General features: G+C 34.2%; 3 protein-coding genes and 2 pseudogenes across 7 annotated transcripts; 4 read left to right on the top strand and 1 right to left on the bottom strand.

The window, feature by feature from the left end:
- Window positions 1–2373: 2373 nt before the first annotated feature.
- LOC141344043 (complement C1q-like protein 4) lies at window positions 2374–9942 on the top strand. Of its 2 annotated transcripts, XR_012356804.1 has the most exons (4): window positions 2374–2626; window positions 2918–3049; window positions 3140–3755; window positions 9920–9942. XR_012356804.1 is itself a non-coding variant. In XM_073848766.1 (3 exons), the coding sequence occupies exons 1-3, from the start codon at window positions 2455–2457 to the stop codon at window positions 3415–3417; spliced, it is 582 nt and encodes a 193-aa protein (XP_073704867.1). In that variant the 5' UTR covers window positions 2374–2454; the 3' UTR covers window positions 3418–3879. The 2 variants fall into 2 exon arrangements, 1 of the variants encoding a protein (XP_073704867.1); XM_073848766.1 differs by lacking the exon at window positions 9920–9942 and having other exon boundaries at window positions 3140–3879.
- Window positions 4587–5845, top strand: LOC141344488 (complement C1q-like protein 4; annotated as a pseudogene).
- Window positions 6120–20208, bottom strand: LOC141344042 (heterogeneous nuclear ribonucleoprotein C). 3 transcript variants are annotated; one of them, XM_073848765.1, is made up of 10 exons: window positions 18810–20208; window positions 16866–17027; window positions 15143–15408; window positions 14987–15059; window positions 14842–14895; window positions 14587–14756; window positions 14292–14405; window positions 13099–13238; window positions 6895–6930; window positions 6120–6790 (listed from the first exon to the last, which is right to left on the bottom strand). In XM_073848765.1, the coding sequence occupies exons 2-10, from the start codon at window positions 16868–16870 to the stop codon at window positions 6683–6685; spliced, it is 966 nt and encodes a 321-aa protein (XP_073704866.1). In that variant the 5' UTR covers window positions 16871–17027; window positions 18810–20208; the 3' UTR covers window positions 6120–6682. The 3 variants fall into 3 exon arrangements, with proteins under 3 accessions (XP_073704866.1, XP_073704865.1, XP_073704863.1); XM_073848764.1 differs by lacking the exons at window positions 6120–6790; window positions 6895–6930 and adding an exon at window positions 12323–12994 and having other exon boundaries at window positions 18810–20193; XM_073848762.1 differs by lacking the exons at window positions 6120–6790; window positions 6895–6930 and adding an exon at window positions 12323–12994 and having other exon boundaries at window positions 14842–14898; window positions 18810–20187.
- On the top strand, window positions 8541–10016 carry LOC141344044 (complement C1q-like protein 4). Of its 2 annotated transcripts, XM_073848768.1 has the most exons (4): window positions 8541–8774; window positions 8907–8969; window positions 9066–9197; window positions 9289–10016. In XM_073848768.1, the coding sequence occupies exons 1-4, from the start codon at window positions 8603–8605 to the stop codon at window positions 9564–9566; spliced, it is 645 nt and encodes a 214-aa protein (XP_073704869.1). In that variant the 5' UTR covers window positions 8541–8602; the 3' UTR covers window positions 9567–10016. The 2 variants fall into 2 exon arrangements, with proteins under 2 accessions (XP_073704869.1, XP_073704868.1); XM_073848767.1 differs by lacking the exon at window positions 8907–8969.
- LOC141344988 (complement C1q-like protein 4) lies at window positions 11003–12048 on the top strand (annotated as a pseudogene).
- Window positions 20209–20807: the final 599 nt, after the last annotated feature.

Raw genomic sequence — 20807 nt, 5'->3', positions numbered from 1 at the left:
GTACTTTTAGTGCACTCAATTCTACATCTGACTTGTCCTAATGGATTACTGAAATAAATAAAGCCTTCACAACATCAGTCTACAAATGTTTACGAACTTAAAGCTTTTGTAACAGCATTTGAAATTTGAAGCTGAACTGTGGAATAATTACAGGAATAATCTGTGTACCTGAAAAATAACTGAAGATGGCGGTGTTACATATGATACTGCTGCTCTGTGTTTGGAGTTCACTTGAAAAAGGTTCATGTTTAACAGATGAGGAGATTAATAATAAAGTGGATGAAAGGATAAGAAGAATGAATGAAGGTAAAGTGGAACAGTGGTTGAATTTTGTTTTAAACATCATTGTGGAAAAACAACAATTTCTGAACTATTTTAAAGAAATTGCAACTTACACGTCGGTTTTAAGTCATTGTTTAGAAACACTGTGACGTTATCATATATAAGTGTATTTCAACAGTAAAAGTACAAGGTTCAGGAAAACATTTTAATGTTTTAAATTAAATAATTTATTTTACACTGGTCTATTTGTTTATTCACAGACAAAAAGGTTGCCTTTTCTGTTGGACTTGGATCTGGATCAGGAAACACTGGTCCCATTAGTACTCCAAAAACTATGGTCTACAAGCAAGTCTTCAGTAATATTGGAGGTGGCTATGATCCAAATACTGGTAAGCTCTGTCAAGAGAATATCATGACAAATGCAGACTCCTGTTCACATGATGATATTTTCTGTGGCTACTTTGTACATGTGCATTGCAGGTATTTTTAAAGCACCAATGAAAGGAGCCTATTACTTCAGATTTTACAGTTTTTGTCAAACTGGAACCCCAATGTCAGTCAGTCTCATGAAGAATGGTGAAACCCAGTGCTCTGTGTATGCTTGGCAGGATTTCTCCAGTGGTAGTGGCAGCAATGGAGTTGTTCTCACACTGGAGATCGGTGATGAAATTTATACACAACTTTGGCAAAACACCTGGGTTTATGATGGTCCAGGAAATTACACCAGTTTCGGTGGTTTTCTGCTTTTTCCCATGTGAATGTCTGAATCTTGTACAACTCAGAAAACCTAAGGAACTTCAAATGTAAACCTTTGTGTCTTTTGCTTCAAGAGAGCAACCATTTGTGTTGTGTTTCCTTTCTTATTCTTCAATTGTTGTTTAGTCTTATGACTGGTTTCAAAGGCTGTTTGTCTTCATGGATAAGAGATAAGTGGTAACATTTATAGAAAATCAAGGTTTATGGGATGTTATTGTGAAGTAGTTTGGTATAACTACTTGTTGGATTTGTATTCGTCAGACAAAGTATGAGCATTGAAACATATGCAACTAAGACTATTCAATAAACTTTCCTCTTTATCAGCATCACTTCGTCTCCTGCTTCTGCTCTTTTCTGTCTTTGCTCAGTCAACTTCTTGGCTGACAGAAGACTATTAATATGGGTTTGGGTACCAGACAAACACTACTTTTGGGTACCAGACAAGTCTTGCCTTTAACAGGTTTTAGGTATTAGGCAAGTTTGCTGAGTAGTTGTACGGTTACCAGACAAAATAGATATTTTCTGACAGGATCTGGCATGGAGGCATGATATATCATGTAAGTGAACTACATTTTAGTAAGTAAGAGTAAATAATAGGCATAAAGAAAGAGAGATTGTTACTTTTTAGTTAGATAGATCATTTACTTTTAGCTTTTAGGAGCTTGTATGATTTTTCTAAGAACAAGAGTAGCACTTTCCATATTTCTAGCATATCAGATACTGAACATTTAATTAAATAAACCAAATACATCACTGAATTATGTTTCACTTTCATTCCTACCCCCATGAAGTCAGACACCAACAAAGAAGCAGAAAGTTTATAATTAACAGTGAAAATCAAAAACTTAATGTGCAGTGACATGGTAAAATATCATATAGAAAGTATACTTCACGTCAAAATCATGGTATTGGTGACATGAATGAAAGAATTAAAATCTTTGTTGCTTGTTTTATTTTTTATTTTTGTACTTTAACTTATATAGAGTTTGTAAAGATAGATTACTTATACTGCTAGAAAAACAGTGGAAAAATTGTAATCAATAAATTAACTTCTATTTTTATTAAAAATCTGCCTCCCGGGACATTGATCTACGACTTTGAGCCAGAACAGATTACAAAGAGTCTTTTGTCCAATTCTAAGTATTTTAATACGCTTATAATATAGGTCAGGTGTAGTTAATAATCCATTGATGCATTTATTATGCTGAAAATGTACTTTTAGTGCACTCAATATCTCTACATCTGACTTGTCCTAATGGATCACTCAAATAAACAAAACCCTCAGACAGTCTAAAGTACAAATGTTTACAAACTTGTGCAACCGTATAAAAGGTTTTAAAGCACTTGCAACAGCATTTGGAATTCTACGCTGAATTGTGGAACAGTTACAGAAGTAATTTGTTTACCTGAAAAATAATGATGGCAATGTTACAAATGGTACTGCTGCTCTGTGCTGGGAGTTCTCTTGCAGAAGAGATATTTTCACCAAGTGTGGACATTATAGCTGAGCTCCAGAAACTGAAAAATATGAACGAAAGGATACAAAAGTTAGAAGAAACACTGGCCAAAGTACTGAGTGAAAATGAAGGTGAATTGAAACAGTGGTTGCATTTTTTTGAACATCACTGTGGAAAAACTACAATTTATTTATTTACACATCAGTTTAAAATCATTGTTTAGAAACACTGTGACGTTATAATATCTCTGTGTATTCGAACAGCTTTAAAAACCACAGTACAAGATTCACAAAATAAGCTGGAATCTTTACAGAAAGAGAACGAAGGCAAGTAAAAGGCACACTTTGTTGACATTTAAATGTTTTAAATTACATATTTTATTTTAATATACATTTCATACTGGTCTATTTGTTTATTCACAGGCAAAAAGGTTGCCTTTTCTGCTGGACTTATGGAATTTGGAACAGGACACACTGGGCCCTTTAATATTGGGAAAACTCTGGTCTACAAAAAAGTCTTCAACAATATTGGAGGTGCCTATGACTCAAATACTGGTAAGTTCTCTAAAGAGAAAATCATGACAAATGCAGAATCCTGTTCACATATGATATTTTCTGTGGCTACCTTGTACATGTGCATTGCAGGTATTTTCACAGCACCAATGAAAGGAGCCTATTACTTCAGATTTTACGGTCATTGTCATGGTGGAACCACAATGGCAGTCAGTCTCTTGAAGAATGGAGAAACCCAGTGCTCTCTGCATTCTTCAACGCGTCCCTCTAATGGTAATGCCAGCAATGGTGTTGTTCTCACACTGGAGATTGGTGATCAAATTTCTACACGACTTTGGGAGAACACCTGGGTTTATGATGATCCAGCAAGTTACACCAGTTTTGGAGGTTTTCTGCTTTTCCCCATGTGAACGTCTGAACCTTGTATAACCCATAACTTAAGGATCCTTAAATGCAAACTGTGTCTTTTGCTTCAAGAGCAACCATACATTTGTGTTGTATTTTACTTTCTTTCTTTTATATTAATTAATTCATTCATTCATTTATAATCATTTAGCATTTAATCATTTTATTATCCAATGTAATCATTTATAATAATCATTATAACCATTTATACACTCATTTCAGTGATTGATTGTTTTCTTTCTTATTTTCCATTGTTGTTTAGTCTTATTACTGTGTTTCAAAGGATGTCTTCATGAATAAGAGATAAGTGGGAATGTTTATAGAAATTCAAGGTTTATGGGATGTTGTTGTGAAGCAGTTTGGTATAACACTATTGTTGGATTTGTATTCGTCAGACGAAGTTTGAGCATTGAAACATACGCAACTAAGATTATTCAATAAACTCTGCTCCTTCTTTATCAGCATCACTTCGTCTCCTGCTTCTGCTCTTTTTTGTCTTTGCTCAGTCAACTTCTTGGCAGACAGAAGACTGTTATTACTGGTTTACCAGACAAGACTTGCTTTTAACAGGTTTTGGGTATTAGGCAATTGTGCTGAGTAGTTGTTTGGTTACCAGACAAAACGGATAAATTCTGACAGGATCTGGCATCTGGGGCTGGATCTTTATTATCTGGCATGGAAGGTATGATCTAACGTGTAAGTTTCCATACTTCTAGCATATCAAATTTAATTAAATAAATGAAATAGCCTACATCACTAAAATATGTTTTGCTTTCATTTTCATTCCCATGTGGTTAGACACTGACAAAGAAGCAGAAAGTTTATAATAAACAGTGAAAATCAAAAATGTAAAGCTCATAATGTGCAGTGACATGATAAAAAAGTAACCAAAAATCATGGTATTGGTGACATGAATGAACTAAAAAAGGGGGCGTTCTCAGTCAGGATGACCTCATTTGGGGAGGTCACTAACTTATCTTTGAAGATATTCTCTGGCACCAGAAACATCGCTTATATTGCTTGATTTAATTAATTAATTTTTTAATATTTGTACTTCAATTTATAGAGTATTTAAAGATAGATTACTTATACTGCTAGAAAACTGTAGAAATATTGTAATCAATTAATTAACTACTATTTTTGTAACAAAATCGGCCTCCCAGGGCATTGATTTATGACTTTGGGCCAGAACAGACTACAAAGAGTCTTCTGTCCAACGGTAAGTCTTTTATTGTCCTAACGGATTACTACAAAAAAAAAAAAAAAAAACCTCAGACAGTCTAAAGTACAAATGTTTACAAACTTGAGCAACCGTAATACAAGGTTTTAAAGCACTTGTAACAGCGTTTGGAATTCCAAGCTGAATTGTGGAGTAATTACAGAAGTAATTTGTGTACCTGAAAAATAACTGACGATGGCAGTGTTACAAATGGTACTGCTGCTCTGTGCTGGGAGTTAGTCCACTTATATTGCTGAGAAAAAAAAAATATTGCTTGAGAAACTGAAAGATATGAATGAAAGGATACAAAAATTAGAAGAAACACTAGCCAAAGTGTTTTAACTGACTGAAAATGAAGGTAAGTTGGAACAGTGGTTGAGTTTTTTTTTAACATCATTGTGGAATTTTTTTTTTGTTTATTTACACATCAATTTAAAATCATTGTTTAGCAACACTTATTTTATTTTATTCTATATTTCATACTGGTCTATTTGTTTAATCACAGGCAAAAATGTTGCCTTTTCTGCTGGACTTATGGAATCTGGAACAGTACTCCAAAAACTCATAATATTGGAGGTGCCTATGACTCAAATACTGGTAAGTTCTCTGAAGAAATTATCATAACAAATGCAGAATCCTGTTTACATGATATTTTCTGTGGCTACTTTGTACAGGTGTTTTCACAGCACCAATGAAAGGAGCCTATTACTTCAGATTTTACAGTCATTCTCATGGTGGACCCACAATGGCAATCAGTCTCTTGAAGAATGGTGAAACCCAGTGCTCTCTGCATGCTTGGAAGCCTACCTCCAATGGTAATGCTAGCAATGGCGTTGTTCTCACACTGGAGACCGGTGATAAGATTTCTAAACAACTTTGGCAGAACACTTGGGTTTATGATGATCCAGCAAGTTACACCAGTTTTGGTGGTTTTCTGCTTTTCCCCTTGTGAATGTCTTGTATAACCCATATCCAGTGCAGGATGCAATGCTTAAATTATTTTATGGAATTTAATTGTTCCTGTGTAAGTGAATATATCTTGGTAAATAAGAGTAAACAATAGGGACAAAGAAAGGGAGATCATTGCTTTTGTTTCAATACATAAATCTAAACAATAGAGTGAAGGAGAGTAAAGGAGCTAAGTTCATATGATCTTTCTAAGAATGAGAGTAGCACTTCCCGTATTTCTAACATATCAAATGTTAAACATTTAATAAAATGTACCAAATATGTCACTGACTTTTGTCTTACTTTCATTCTTACCCCCATGTGGTTAGACATCAACAAAGAAGCAGAACGTTTATGATAAACAGTGAAAATCTAAAATGTAAAGTTCACTGTGGAGTGACAATGAAAAAGAATTAAAACTAAACTAAAAACAGTGTCCTCACTACTAAAAAACAAACCCCGATAGTGTCATGATTAAATATTTGCCAGTGCTATCAAGCCTGCATGAGTGTTATGTTTGCAAAACTGAGAAAACAAAAATTTAATTTTATATTTTATTGAAATTTTCCTGCAGAATTATTCTGAAACAGGGTAATATAAAAAAGACAGGTAAATACAAACATACATGTTTCCTGGAAGCTTCATTGGCTCTTTGTAATAGAGGAGCCACTCAAGTTTCCCCTTTTTAAAATACAGATTTTATCTTAGCTCACAGGAAAAAAACAAAAATTGATAAGACACACAGGGCAAACAGAGATGAGGCCAGTTTCACTCTGAGAACACACAACGTACATATTCTGCTAGTGAAAAATAAAAAAAAACTCTCAGGTTCAAGTCAGAATGATTAAGAATAACTGGAGAAAACAGACGTTTGTCTTAATCAAGGGTGAGGGACACTTCAAAAGCCTGAAAAGATCTCATGCTAACATTACGAATAAACTGACATCAGTGGAACTGATGTAACTGTAGTGTCAGTTATTATAGGAGTGCAGGTATCTACATCATAACAGACAAATCTTTTAAAGACTGGCTTCAACCTTTCAAAACAACTGAAAGGGCTGACTTTTGAGTGTGTGTCTCCTATCCGCGTGGTTTAAAACAACCTATGAGTCATCACCATTAACGCTGTCACCATCATCTTCCCCTTCTTCGTGCTCGCCCTCTTCTTCCTCTCCCTCTTCTTCTTCATTCTCTCCTCCCTGGCTTTTAATCTGAGAAGAACCAAAAAAAGATATCTGTACAATATCCAGCACCAACTGCAACACTTAACCTTCATTTCACATATGAATTTTTATTATTATTTTTTTAAACATACCTCTTCCCCCTCCTCTTCTTCCAACAAGTCTCTTTCCTCTTCAGAATCATTTATCTCTTGCTCTTCTCTCTCTCTGTCTTTCTTGTTGGAATGCTGAAGGGAGGAAGCCTCACCAGCTTCTGCCTTCACAGTTTTCCCATCTGAGATAAGACACATGTATATACAATAAATATAAAAAAAATTCTAATAGGTACTTATAAAAATATTTCAAATAAATATTGACTTTTCACATTTCTATTCATTAAAGAATCCAGATTTTTTTTTAATCACGGTCTCAAAATATTAAGCAGCACAACTGTTCTCTAAAATAAGGAGAAATATTTCCTAAAATATTAAAATAGAAATTACATATATATTACAGAAGGTTCACATGCTCACTGATGGTTCAGAAGGAAACACCATGCATGAAAACCTTTTGAATTTAAAGATCAGGGTAAATTTAACTTATTTTGTTCTTTGGAAAACATGCAAGTAGCTTCTGAAGGGAAGTACTATATGGACAAAATATATGATATTTAGGCAAAATAAGAAAAATGTACATATTCTGTTTAAAAGTTTGTACCCCCCAGCTCTTAATGTATCATGTTTCATTCTGAATCATCAGTCAGTGTTTGAACCTTATGTAATAGTTGCATATGAGTCCCTCAGTTGTCCTCAGTCATTGTTGGAAAGGGTTCAAAATGCCAAAAAACCAAAAAGTTTTTGGACCTGAAGGATTTTTTTTTTGAAGAACAGCAGGCAGTTTAACTGTTCAGGACTAAAAAGGGACTCAAGAACAACTATCACTAAACAAAAAGCTGTGGATCATTCAGGAAACAACATAGTATTCAGATTCAGAATCAAGTGTATGTAAACTGTTGAAGTTTTTTTTTTTTTTTTTTATATATAAATGTAACTATGTAAACATCTTGTATGTGAAATATCTTATTCAGGTCAGTACTAAATAAAATAAGAGGGATGATTTTTTTTTTTTTTTTAATAATTCTCATTTTGCAGATTCTGCAAGGTGTATGTAAACTTTTGACTTCAACTGTGTGTATATAACAGATTGCCAAATCTGTTTAACTGAACATATTCCCATTTATAAATGCATTAAAAACATCAACATTTTGAATTACTAATTTTAGGCTGGGCCCATTTTGACATTTTCTGGTGACCCTGGTACACAAACTCCATATACTTCACGTCAAAATCATGGTATTGGTGACATGAATGAAAGAATTAAAATCTTTGTTGCTTGTTTTATTTTTTATTTTTGTACTTTAACTTATATAGAGTTTGTAAAGATAGATTACTTATACTGCTAGAAAAACAGTGGAAAAATTGTAATCAATAAATTAACTTCTATTTTTATTAAAAATCTGCCTCCCGGGACATTGATCTACGACTTTGAGCCAGAACAGATTACAAAGAGTCTTTTGTCCAATTCTAAGTATTTTAATACGCTTATAATATAGGTCAGGTGTAGTTAATAATCCACTGATGCATTTATTATGCTGAAAATGTACTTTTAGTGCACTCAATATCTCTACATCTGACTTGTCCTAATGGATCACTCAAATAAACAAAACCCTCAGACAGTCTAAAGTACAAATGTTTACAAACTTGTCCAAACGTATAAAAGGTTTTAAAGCACTTGCAACAGCATTTGGAATTCTACGCTGAATTGTGGAACAGTTACAGAAGTAATTTGTTTACCTGAAAAATAATGATGGCAATGTTACAAATGGTACTGCTGCTCTGTGCTGGGAGTTCTCTTGCAGAAGAGATATTTTCACCAAGTGTGGACATTATAGCTGAGCTCCAGAAACTGAAAAATATGAACGAAAGGATACAAAAATTAGAAGAAACAATGGCCAAAGTACTGAGTGAAAATGAAGGTGAGTTGAAACAGTGGTTGCATTTTTTTGAACATCACTGTGGAAAAACTACAATTTATTTATTTACACATCAGTTTAAAATCATTGTTTAGAAACACTGTGACGTTATAATATATCTGTGTATTTGAACAGCTTTAAAAACCACAGTACAAGATTCACAAAATAAGCTGGAATCTTTACAGAAAGAGAACGAAGGCAAGTAAAAGGCACACTTTGTTGACATTTAAATGTTTTAAATTACATATTTTATTTTAATATACATTTCATACTGGTCTATTTGTTTATTCACAGGCAAAAAGGTTGCCTTTTCTGCTGGACTTATGGAATTTGGAACAGGACACACTGGGCCCTTTAATATTGGGAAAACTCTGGTCTACAAAAAAGTCTTCAACAATATTGGAGGTGCCTATGACTCAAATACTGGTAAGTTCTCTAAAGAGAAAATCATGACAAATGCAGAATCCTGTTCACATGATGATATTTTCTGTGGCTACCTTGTACATGTGCATTGCAGGTATTTTCACAGCACCAATGAAAGGAGCCTATTACTTCAGATTTTACGGTCATTGTCATGGTGGAACCACAATGGCAGTCAGTCTCTTGAAGAATGGAGAAACCCAGTGCTCTCTGCATTCTTCAAAGCGTTCCTCCAATGGTAATGCCAGCAATGGTGTTGTTCTCACACTGGAGATTGGTGATCAAATTTCTACACGACTTTGGGAGAACACCTGGGTTTATGATGATCCAGCAAGTTACACCAGTTTTGGAGGTTTTCTGCTTTTCCCCATGTGAACGTCTGAACCTTGTATAACCCATAACTTAAGGATCCTTAAATGCAAACTGTGTCTTTTGCTTCAAGAGCAACCATACATTTGTGTTGTATTTTACTTTCTTTCTTTTATATTAATTCATTCATTCATTCATTTATAATCATTTAGCATTTAATCATTTTATTATCCAATGTAATCATTTATAATAATCATTATAACCATTTATACACTCATTGCAGTGATTGATTGTTTTCTTTCTTATTTTCCATTGTTGTTTAGTCTTATTACTGTGTTTCAAAGGATGTCTTCATGAATAAGAGATAAGTGGGAATGTTTATAGAAATTCAAGGTTTATGGGATGTTGTTGTGAAGCAGTTTGGTATAACACTATTGTTGGATTTGTATTCGTCAGACGAAGTTTGAGCATTGAAACATACGCAACTAAGATTATTCAATAAACTCTGCTCCTTCTTTATCAGCATTACTTCGTCTCCTGCTTCTGCTCTTTTTTGTCTTTGCTCAGTCAACTTCTTGGCAGACAGAAGACTGTTATTACTGGTTTACCAGACAAGACTTGCTTTTAACAGGTTTTGGGTATTAGGCAATTGTGCTGAGTAGTTGTTTGGTTACCAGACAAAACGGATAATTTCTGACAGAATCTGGCATCTGGGGCTGGATCTTTATTATCTGGCATGGAAGGTATGAATTAACGTGTAAGTTTCCATACTTCTAGCATATCAAATGCTGAACATTTAATTAAATAAATGAAATAGCCTACATCACTAAAATATGTTTTGCTTTCATTCTCATTCCCATGTGGTTAGACACTGACAAAGAAGCAGAAAGTTTATAATAAACAGTGAAAATCAAAAATTTAAAGCTCATAATGTGCAGTGACAGGATAAAAAAGTAACCATATATGAAGTATACTTCACGTCAAAATCATGGTATTGGTGACACGATTGAACTAAAAAAGGGGGCGTTCTCAGTCAGGATGACCTCATTTGGGGAGGTCACTAACTTATCTTTGAAGATATTCTCTGGCACCAGAAACATCGCTGATATTGCTTGATTTAATTAATTAATTTTTTAATATTTGTACTTCAATTTACAGAGTATTTAAAGATAGATTACTTATACTGCTAGAAAACTGTAGAAATATTGTAATCAATTAATTAACTACTATTTTTGTAACAAAATCGGCCTCCCAGGGCATTGATTTATGACTTTGGGCCAGAACAGACTACAAAGAGTCTTCTGTCCAACGGTAAGTCTTTTATTGTCCTAACGGATTACTACAAAAAAAAAAAAAAACTCAGACAGTCTAAAATACAAATGTTTACAAACTTGAGCAACCGTAATACAAGGTTTTAAAGCACTTGCAACAGCGTTTGGAATTCCAAGCTGAATTGTGGAGTAATTACAGAAGTAATTTGTGTACCTGGAAAATAACTGACGATGGCGGTGTTACAAATGGTACTGCTGCTCTGTGCTGGGAGTTAGTCCACTTATATTGCTGAAAAAAATATTGCTTGAGAAACTGAAAGATATGAATGAAAGGATACAAAAATTAGAAGAAACACTAGCCAAAGTACTGACTGAAAATGAAGGTAAGTTGGAACAGTGGTTGAGTTTTTTTTTAACATCATTGTGGAATTTTTTTTTTTTTGTTTATTTACACATCAATTTAAAATCATTGATTAGCAACACTTATTTTATTCTATATTTCATACTGGTCTATTTGTTTAATCACAGGCAAAAATGTTGCCTTTTCTGCTGGACTTATGGAATCTGGAACAGGAAACACTTGGCCCATTAGTACTCCAAAAACTCTGGTCTCCAAAAAAGTTTTTAGTAATATTGGAGGTGCCTATGACTCAAATACTGGTAAGTTCTCTGAAGAAATTATCATAACAAATGCAGAATCCTGTTTACATGATATTTTCTGTGGCTACTTTGTACAGGTGTTTTCACAGCACCAATGAAAGGAGCCTATTACTTCAGATTTTACAGTCATTCTCATGGTGGACCCACAATGGCAATCAGTCTCTTGAAGAATGGTGAAACCCAGTGCTCTCTGCATGCTTGGAAGCCTACCTCCAATGGTAATGCTAGCAATGGCGTTGTTCTCACACTGGAGACCGGTGATAAGATTTCTAAACAACTTTGGCAGAACACTTGGGTTTATGATGATCCAGCAAGTTACACCAGTTTTGGTGGTTTTCTGCTTTTCCCCTTGTGAATGTCTTGTATAACCCATATCCAGTGCAGGATGCAATGCTTAAATTATTTTATGGAATTTAATTGTTCCTGTGTAAGTGAATATATCTTGGTAAATAAGAGTAAACAATAGGGACAAAGAAAGGGAGATCATTGCTTTTGTTTCAATACATAAATCTAAACAATAGAGTGAAGGAGAGTAAAGGAGCTAAGTTCATATGATCTTTCTAAGAATGAGAGTAGCACTTCCCGTATTTCTAACATATCAAATGTTAAACATTTAATAAAATGTACCAAATATGTCACTGACTTTTGTCTTACTTTCATTCTTACCCCCATGTGGTTAGACATCAACAAAGAAGCAGAACGTTTATGATAAACAGTGAAAATCTAAAATGTAAAGTTCACTGTGGAGTGACAATGAAAAAGAATTAAAACTAAACTAAAAACAGTGTCCTCACTACTAAAAAACAAACCCCGATAGTGTCATGATTAAATATTTGCCAGTGCTATCAAGCCTGCATGAGTGTTATGTTTGCAAAACTGAGAAAACAAAAATTTAATTTTATATTTTATTGAAATTTTCCTGCAGAATTATTCTGAAACAGGGTAATATAAAAAAGACAGGTAAATACAAACATACATGTTTCCTGGAAGCTTCATTGGCTCTTTGTAATAGAGGAGCCACTCAAGTTTCCCCTTTTTAAAATACAGATTTTATCTTAGCTCACAGGAAAAAAACAAAAATTGATAAGACACACAGGGCAAACAGAGATGAGGCCAGTTTCACTCTGAGAACACACAACGTACATATTCTGCTAGTGAAAAATAAAAAAAAAACTCTCAGGTTCAAGTCAGAATGATTAAGAATAACTGGAGAAAACAGACGTTTGTCTTAATCAAGGTTGAGGGACACTTCAAAAGCCTGAAAAGATCTCATGCTAACATTACGAATAAACTGACATCAGTGGAACTGATGTAACTGTAGTGTCAGTTATTATAGGAGTGCAGGTATCTACATCATAACAGACAAATCTTTTAAAGACTGGCTTCAACCTTTCAAAACAACTGAAAGGGCTGACTTTTGAGTGTGTGTCTCCTATCCGCGTGGTTTAAAACAACCTATGAGTCATCACCATTAACGCTGTCACCATCATCTTCCCCTTCTTCGTGCTCGCCCTCTTCTTCCTCTCCCTCTTCTTCTTCATTCTCTCCTCCCTGGCTTTTAATCTGAGAAGAACCAAAAAAAGATATCTGTACAATATCCAGCACCAACTGCAACACTTAACCTTCATTTCACATATGAATTTTTATTATTATTTTTTTAAACATACCTCTTCCCCCTCCTCTTCTTCCAACAAGTCTCTTTCCTCTTCAGAATCATTTATCTCTTGCTCTTCTCTCTCTCTGTCTTTCTTGTTGGAATGCTGAAGGGAGGAAGCCTCACCAGCTTCTGCCTTCACAGTTTTCCCATCTGAGATAAGACACATGTATATACAATAAATATAAAAAAAATTCTAATAGGTACTTATAAAAATATTTCAAATAAATATTGACTTTTCACATTTCTATTCATTAAAGAATCCAGATTTTTTTTTAATCATGGTCTCAAAATATTAAGCAGCACAACTGTTCTCTAAAATAAGGAGAAATATTTCCTAAAATATTAAAATAGAAATTACATATATATTACAGAAGGTTCACATGCTCACTGATGGTTCAGAAGGAAACACCATGCATGAAAACCTTTTGAATTTAAAGATCAGGGTAAATTTAACTTATTTTGTTCTTTGGAAAACATGCAAGTAGCTTCTGAAGGGAAGTACTATATGGACAAAATATATGATATTTAGGCAAAATAAGAAAAATGTACATATTCTGTTTAAAAGTTTGTACCCCCCAGCTCTTAATGTATCATGTTTCATTCTGAATCATCAGTCAGTGTTTGAACCTTATGTAATAGTTGCATATGAGTCCCTCAGTTGTCCTCAGTCATTGTTGGAAAGGGTTCAAAATGCCAAAAAACCAAAAAGTTTTGGGACCTGAAGGATTTTTTTTTTGAAGAACAGCAGGCAGTTTAACTGTTCAGGACTAAAAAGGGACTCAAGAACAACTATCACTAAACAAAAAGCTGTGGATCATTCAGGAAACAACATAGTATTCAGATTCAGAATCAAGTGTATGTAAACTGTTGAAGTTTTTTTTTTTTTTTTTTTTTATAAATGTAACTATGTAAACATCTTGTATGTGAAATATCTTATTCAGGTCAGTACTAAATAAAATAAGAGGGATGATTTTTTTTTTTTTTTAATAATTCTCATTTTGCAGATTCTGCAAGGTGTATGTAAACTTTTGACTTCAACTGTGTGTATATAACAGATTGCCAAATCTGTTTAACTGAACATATTCCCATTTATAAATGCATTAAAAACATCAACATTTTGAATTACTAATTTTAGGCTGGGCCCATTTTGACATTTTCTGGTGACCCTGGTACACAAACTCCATAGGAAATGGGGAATGTTACCAGATTTCTTGCTGTGGTCTTTCTCCATCCTGTCCAGACTCTCCAGAAGATAGTCAACCTTATGTTTGATTTGAGCAAGCTCTCTCTTAATGGTTTGGAGATCATCTGCTTTCACTGAAAGAATAAAAAAAGCTGATGATACAAACTGACAAGTCAATGACGGTTAAACTGTATAAATGGCTAATAATGAAAATGCAGACAAATATAAATCAATATTTATTTCAAATGCATTTGTCACTGGCAGATTCTAAATGAACTTTTCTAGAGAAGGAAAATAATAAAAAGAGGTACTGACGAGTTCGAGAAGGCGTCCGTTGGCTGCTCTTGGATGAAGTGGAGAAGCTGGACTTGGTGCGGCGGCTGGTTCCCCCACTCACACTGACCCGTGGACGTTTGGAAGGGATCACAGCCCGTGAGAGGGGAGGAGGTGGTGGAGGGGGCACACGAGAAGGGTATGAATACATTCTGAACAACACAAGCAGATTGAAAAGTCAGAAAAAAGTGCACCTTTTTATGAATCCACACTGGGCAGTGTTTGTGCAGATCTTACCTGTCATAGTAATCTCTCTGGAAATCATAATCAAGCTCAAAAGTAGAACTACCGCTGCTGAGATTTTAGAAAATGATTAGAGATTGAAATTGAAATAAAATGATTATAACAGGTGAAAATTCATAAGATGAAATGTTTTCCTTACCTGTACATATCTCCAGCCGATCGCTTTGTTGTTTTTGACCTGTGAGGTTTGGGCTCTCCTGCCAAATTAATATCTGATGGAAAGACAGCGTGATTGTTAATTTAAGATGATTTTAAAATGATAATGATAAGAGAGTAATTTTTTCTTTGTCCTCACCAAGCACCTGTCCAACAATCATTCGCCCATCCTCTCCTGCTACAGCCGCCCGTGCAGTCCTCTCATTAACGTACTGGACGAAGGCGTAGCCCTTATGCACAGAGCAGCCCACAATCTTGCCGTATTTACTAAAAATGGCTTCAACATCTGCCTTGGTAACCAGCATAGTGTTCAGGTTCCCGATGAAGACCCTTGAGTTGAGCGACCGTGGGTCTGTCTTATTTGTGATGTTCCCGGACATCAGCTGACTAGTGCTTGGAGAACGACTAGGGCAAGAATAGGAAAGGAAGGAAAATTTGTACATTTCCAAAGGGAATGCTAGTAAAATACGTCATATTCCACTTTTATGACATTTAGTACAGTGCTACCTGACGCTAATTTGTCGACGGTCTAGTTTGATTATCAACCTAAAGAGGGCATGTGTCACGATTTGGTCAGTTATCCGGATGTACGGCTATATGGGTGATACTCAGATCCCAGCAAACACAGAACGTTCCCATATGGTTCCCATTTGGTTATTTTTTGGGGAACCAAATGAGAACGTTCCCAGAACATTCCCTGTAGGTCAGTGTTGTTTTCGTCAACGATGACGATGACGATGACGATGACGAAATCATTTCGTTGACGCCACTTTTTTTCATGACGATAACGAGACGATGACGAGATAAAAATGGCTCGTTGATGACTAAAACATGACGAGACGTGTGTGAGTTTTCGTTGACGAGACGAGAATAGACGAAAATGTTAGTGGGTGGTCCGTCAGACGTTTAAAATGCATGACATTTCCGCTTATTGTGCATGCCAATTAAAACTTAAAAAGTATCTGACGCTATGGCAAGCCGTTTTAGCATTAAATACTCTTTGCTATACTAGTATGGCAAGCCGTTTTAGCATTCCATCCTTTTTTGTCTTTTATGTTCTAAAACATTCCTTCATTATTGTAATTATTGGTGAAAATAGTCAATCCGGAAGCTCACATTGTGTTGAACTATAGATCTGCTATTTTCAGAACTTATAAGTGACACTACCCAACAGCAAAATACTTACTGACCTACATTAATTTGTTAAAAGACTACTTTTTTCCCCTTTTTTGACTAAAACTAGACTAAAACCTTTTTGACTTTTCGTCGACTAAAATTGGACTAAAACTATCACATATAGAAGTGACTAAAATTTGACTAAAACTAAGAAGCATTTTAGTCCAAAAGACTAAGACTAAATCTAAGATGGTTGTCAAAAACAACACTGCTGTAGGTTCTCCTTTTAATAACCTATAAAGAACGTTCCCTGCAGGTTATTTTTTGGTTTTATTTTTTACCCTAAAAAGAACCGTCCCAGAACGTTTCCTGCAGGTTATTTTGAAGTTTTATTTTTATAACCTAGAGAGAACGTTCCCAGCAGGTTATTTTTAATTAAATTAACGGTCATTTCGCTTTACTGACTGACTAACATTCGTTGATTGATCTCTTTACTGGATAATTACTTATAATTAATATATATACGAGAGTATATTGTTATTTTAGGGAGATTTGACACATCAGCAGCAATAATCAGCAAAACATGCGAGTTTCGTTCAGTTCAGTGGGATTGTTTACATTCAGTGCCGCCAATATGGCCGAATGATAACGCTTTGTGAAAACAGTCTATACTATTCCTAAAACATTTATACAGATAAACTACACAATATTTGACACGTAAAAAAATGTTGATAACTGCGACTCACTCCATGGCGTCAGTGCAGGGCAGTTGTCTGTTTTTTCAGTGTGAGCAGGCTGAAGTGTAGATTGTTCTCAGGCAAAATGAAAATTTCAGCACTCAACCAGTGAGCAGCACCTCCAACAGCTTCCCTCGGTGGTAAAATGCAGTTGCGGCAATTGATTTAAACCTGAGACAACAAAAACACACATTACAACTGGACAAAGTTAGTGTCATTTTAATCAATGAATAAGCACTTCTTTTTTCAAATAGATGTGCACCAAAAACCCACTTGATGTTACAAACGCTGAATTTCTGGCAATGTGTTTCTGCCTTTTCAGTCTTGAGGTATTAATACAAATAAAAAGATAACCAATTAGAATGCAGTACATTCTATCATTGGAATTTAAAGGAAATACATACAAATATATATATATATAATATATACATACACACACACACATACATTATATATATATATATGTGTGTGTGTGTGTGTGTGTGTGTGTGTGTGTGTGTGTGTGTATATGTATATATATACACACACACACACACTTAGGCCTAAAATTATTTTTTATGTTTTTAAAGAAGTCTCTTACGCTCATCAAGGCTGTATTTATTTGATCAAAAATACAGAAAAACATTATATATATTTCATATGTATGAAAGTAATGTTACAAAATGTTATTACAATATAAAATGTTTTTTTATTTTTTATTTAATATACTTAAAGATATATTTTAGTTCTGTGATGCAAAGCTAAATTTTCATAAGCTGTTATTCCAGTCTTAGGTGTCACATGATCCTTCAGAAATCATTCGAATATGCTGATTTAATATTAGAATGACCAAGATTGGAAACAGTTGTGCTACCAAATATTTTTTTGGAACCTTTGATTCTTTTTTTCAGGATTCTTTGATGAATAACAAGTTAAAAAGAACAGCATTTTTTCAAAATATAAATATTTTCTAACAATGTAAATCTATGCTATCATTTTTTTTTATCAAATTAAATAAAATTATTAATTTCTTTAAAAAATGACAGAGTAAAAATTTTAATATTTGTATATTGTTAGAAAACCTTTCTACTTTAAATAAATGTTGTTCTTTTGAACCTTCTACTGATCAAAGAATCCTGAAAAAAGTATCACAGGTTCCAAAAAAATATTAGGCAGCACAAACGTTTCCAGCAAAGATAATAAATCAGCATATTAGAATGATTTTTGAAGGATCATGTGACACTGAAGACTGGAGTAATGCTTCTGAAAATTCAACTTTAATTACAGATATAAATTAAATTTTAAATGCATATTAATATGGAAAAACATTGTTTTACATCGTAATAATATTTTTTCTGTATTTTGATCAAATAAACAGCCTTGAAGAGCATAAGAAACGTCTTTATAAAAAAAAAAAAAAAACATTAAAAATCTTACCAAACCCAAACTTTTGAGCAGTAGTGTGTGTGTGTGTGTGTGTGTGTGTGTGTGTTTATACATTTATTTTGTATTATTTATTTTTCATGTTGTAAAACATTTGGCTTCGTTGTGTAAAAAAAGAGATGCAACACAGCATCCAGCTATGATACAATATCAGTAAATCTTTGACCTAAAAAATACCCAGGGCGACCAGAGAGCTGCAGTGCTGTTTGGCTTTGGGTTGATGTGCTTGTGGTCGCAATATCGCGACGAACAAGACGATGGACTTTGAATGTTCCCATTTAACCCGCAACGTGGTTTGGTTTCTTTTCATAAAAAGCATTGAGTCAAAACACCGCGACTCAACAAAACCCAACACACGTGCAGAGGTTCGTGAATGTGATTGAAAATTCTCGAAGACAAAGAGGACATACCGCACTGCATAGAGCACTGTTTGGCCTACATACTCAGAGAGTGGCTGCATAACGGATCTTTCAGTAAATGCAAAAACAAAGGTCATTACTGAAAAAAGAAAAAAATGCAAGGCTTACTCACCGAATATTTAAAATGCGTTATTTGGGGAAGGATCAATAATCGTTCGCTGCCTGCAAAAAGGCAACAACTGTGAGTAGTCAATCAGCTACGACATAAAAGCTGGCCACGCGTTTTTCAAGTTAAAAGTCATCCGTTTTATTTTTATTAGAAGCTCTTCTCGTGGAAACCACGCAACGTGGACCTCTCTAGTGTTCTTGAAATAAAAAGAGACGCTATATTAAGTTTAGTGTTTTAACTAGTGATTTGAAGTCGCCGTTGTGCAAACTGACAATTGAGTAAAGACTTGTATTTTGAAAGAATCATGACCTTTCAAGTCGCGTCCTTCACACATACAGACAAAAGCTTATAGCGGATGAATTGCATTCAAATTGATGGGCATGGACTGTGTTTGTGCTTTGTTTTAGTTTTTTGTAGCCCATTATGGCTGCCAATAGTATTACATATTACGTTATATATCACTATCACATGGACAATAATTTGTTTCCACAGGAGGATGGCTCTCCAGTTGAGTCTTGTTTTCTCAAGATTTTTCTCTCTAATATCTCGTACAGGTTTTTATAGAGGTTTTGGCTTGGTCACTTGGGAATTAGAGATATTACAATCTCTAAAAATATTTATTGTAAAGCTGGTCACTATGGCCTAAAGACATTGAACCACTGAGACATACATTTCTGTGAAGCTGCACTGAAGCATTGTATTATGAAAATAATATAACAAAACTTGACTCAACAGTAGTCCTGTCAACCTTTTTTTCTCTTTTTGTACTGCTCAAAATTATGGTCATAGAAAGCAACAAACTATAAACTTGCCTAAAAAAATAAACAAGCCAGGAGGATTTAACAAATTATTTAAGCAAATTACAAAAAGCTCATTATAATTGTCTCATTTAGGATTGATCTGCATGTAAATAAATCTCAGATGTAGCAAGATTTGCAGTGGTTCTCAATGAAGTCGATCCTTTTTTTTTCTTTACATTTTGTTTACAAAGTATGTACTGCTTCACAGACTTTAAGGTTCAATTGTTTAACAACCAATGTTTGTTAAAACAATATTTGGCCAAGAATATCTATTTATTACAGAAACGTTTTAAATCAAAAGTTCTCTGAGCATTAGAAACTAACATCAATGAACAATTGTATTTTATTAAAGGAGTAGTTCACTTTCAGAACAAAAATTTACAGATAATGTACTCACTCCCTTGTCATCCAAGATGTTCATGTCTTTCTTTCCTCAGTCGTAAGGAAATTATGTTTTTTGAGGAAAACATTTCAGGATTTCTCTCCATATAATGGACTTCTATGGTGCCCCCGAGTTTGAACTTCCAAAATGCAGCTTCAAATGGCTCTAAACGATCACAGCCGAGGAAAGAAGGGCCTTATCTAGCAAAACGATCGGTTATTTTCTAAAATTTTTTTTACAATTTATACTTTTTAACCTCAAATGCTCATCTTGTCTAGCTCTGTGTGTACTCTGTGTAGAGATTAAAAAGTATATAAATTGTAAATGTTTTTTGGAAAATAACCGATCGTTTCGCTAGATAAGACCCTTCTTCCTCGGCTGGGATCATTTAGAGCCCTTTTGAAGCTGCATTTAAACTGCATTTTGGAAGTTTAAAATCAGGGTCACCATAGAAGTCCATTATATGGAGAGAAATCCTGAAATGTTTTCCTCCAAAAACATGGTTTCTTTACGACTGAAGAAAGAAAGACATGACATCTTGGATGACAAGGAGGTGAGTACATTATCTGTAAATTTTTGTTCTGAAAGTGAACTACTCCTGTAACTAACATGAATGCAATAAAATATATTATATGGTTTAAGTTAATATGTGACCTTATTGTAAAGTTTATTTAGATTTCTAAATGCTAAAGATATGTTTTGTGATAATTAATTGAATGACTGTACAAAACATGTCCTCTGTTAGACTATTTAAAGCTGTTTGAGGAAATAAAATATATAATTGGAATAAATGACGTGTCATTTATTTCCCGTCTAACC

The sequence above is a fragment of the Garra rufa genome, chromosome 10 (genome assembly GCF_049309525.1).
Source record: "Garra rufa chromosome 10, GarRuf1.0, whole genome shotgun sequence".
Taxonomy (NCBI): Eukaryota; Metazoa; Chordata; class Actinopteri; order Cypriniformes; family Cyprinidae; genus Garra; species Garra rufa.
This window is presented reverse-complemented; position numbering and strand designations above follow the sequence as displayed.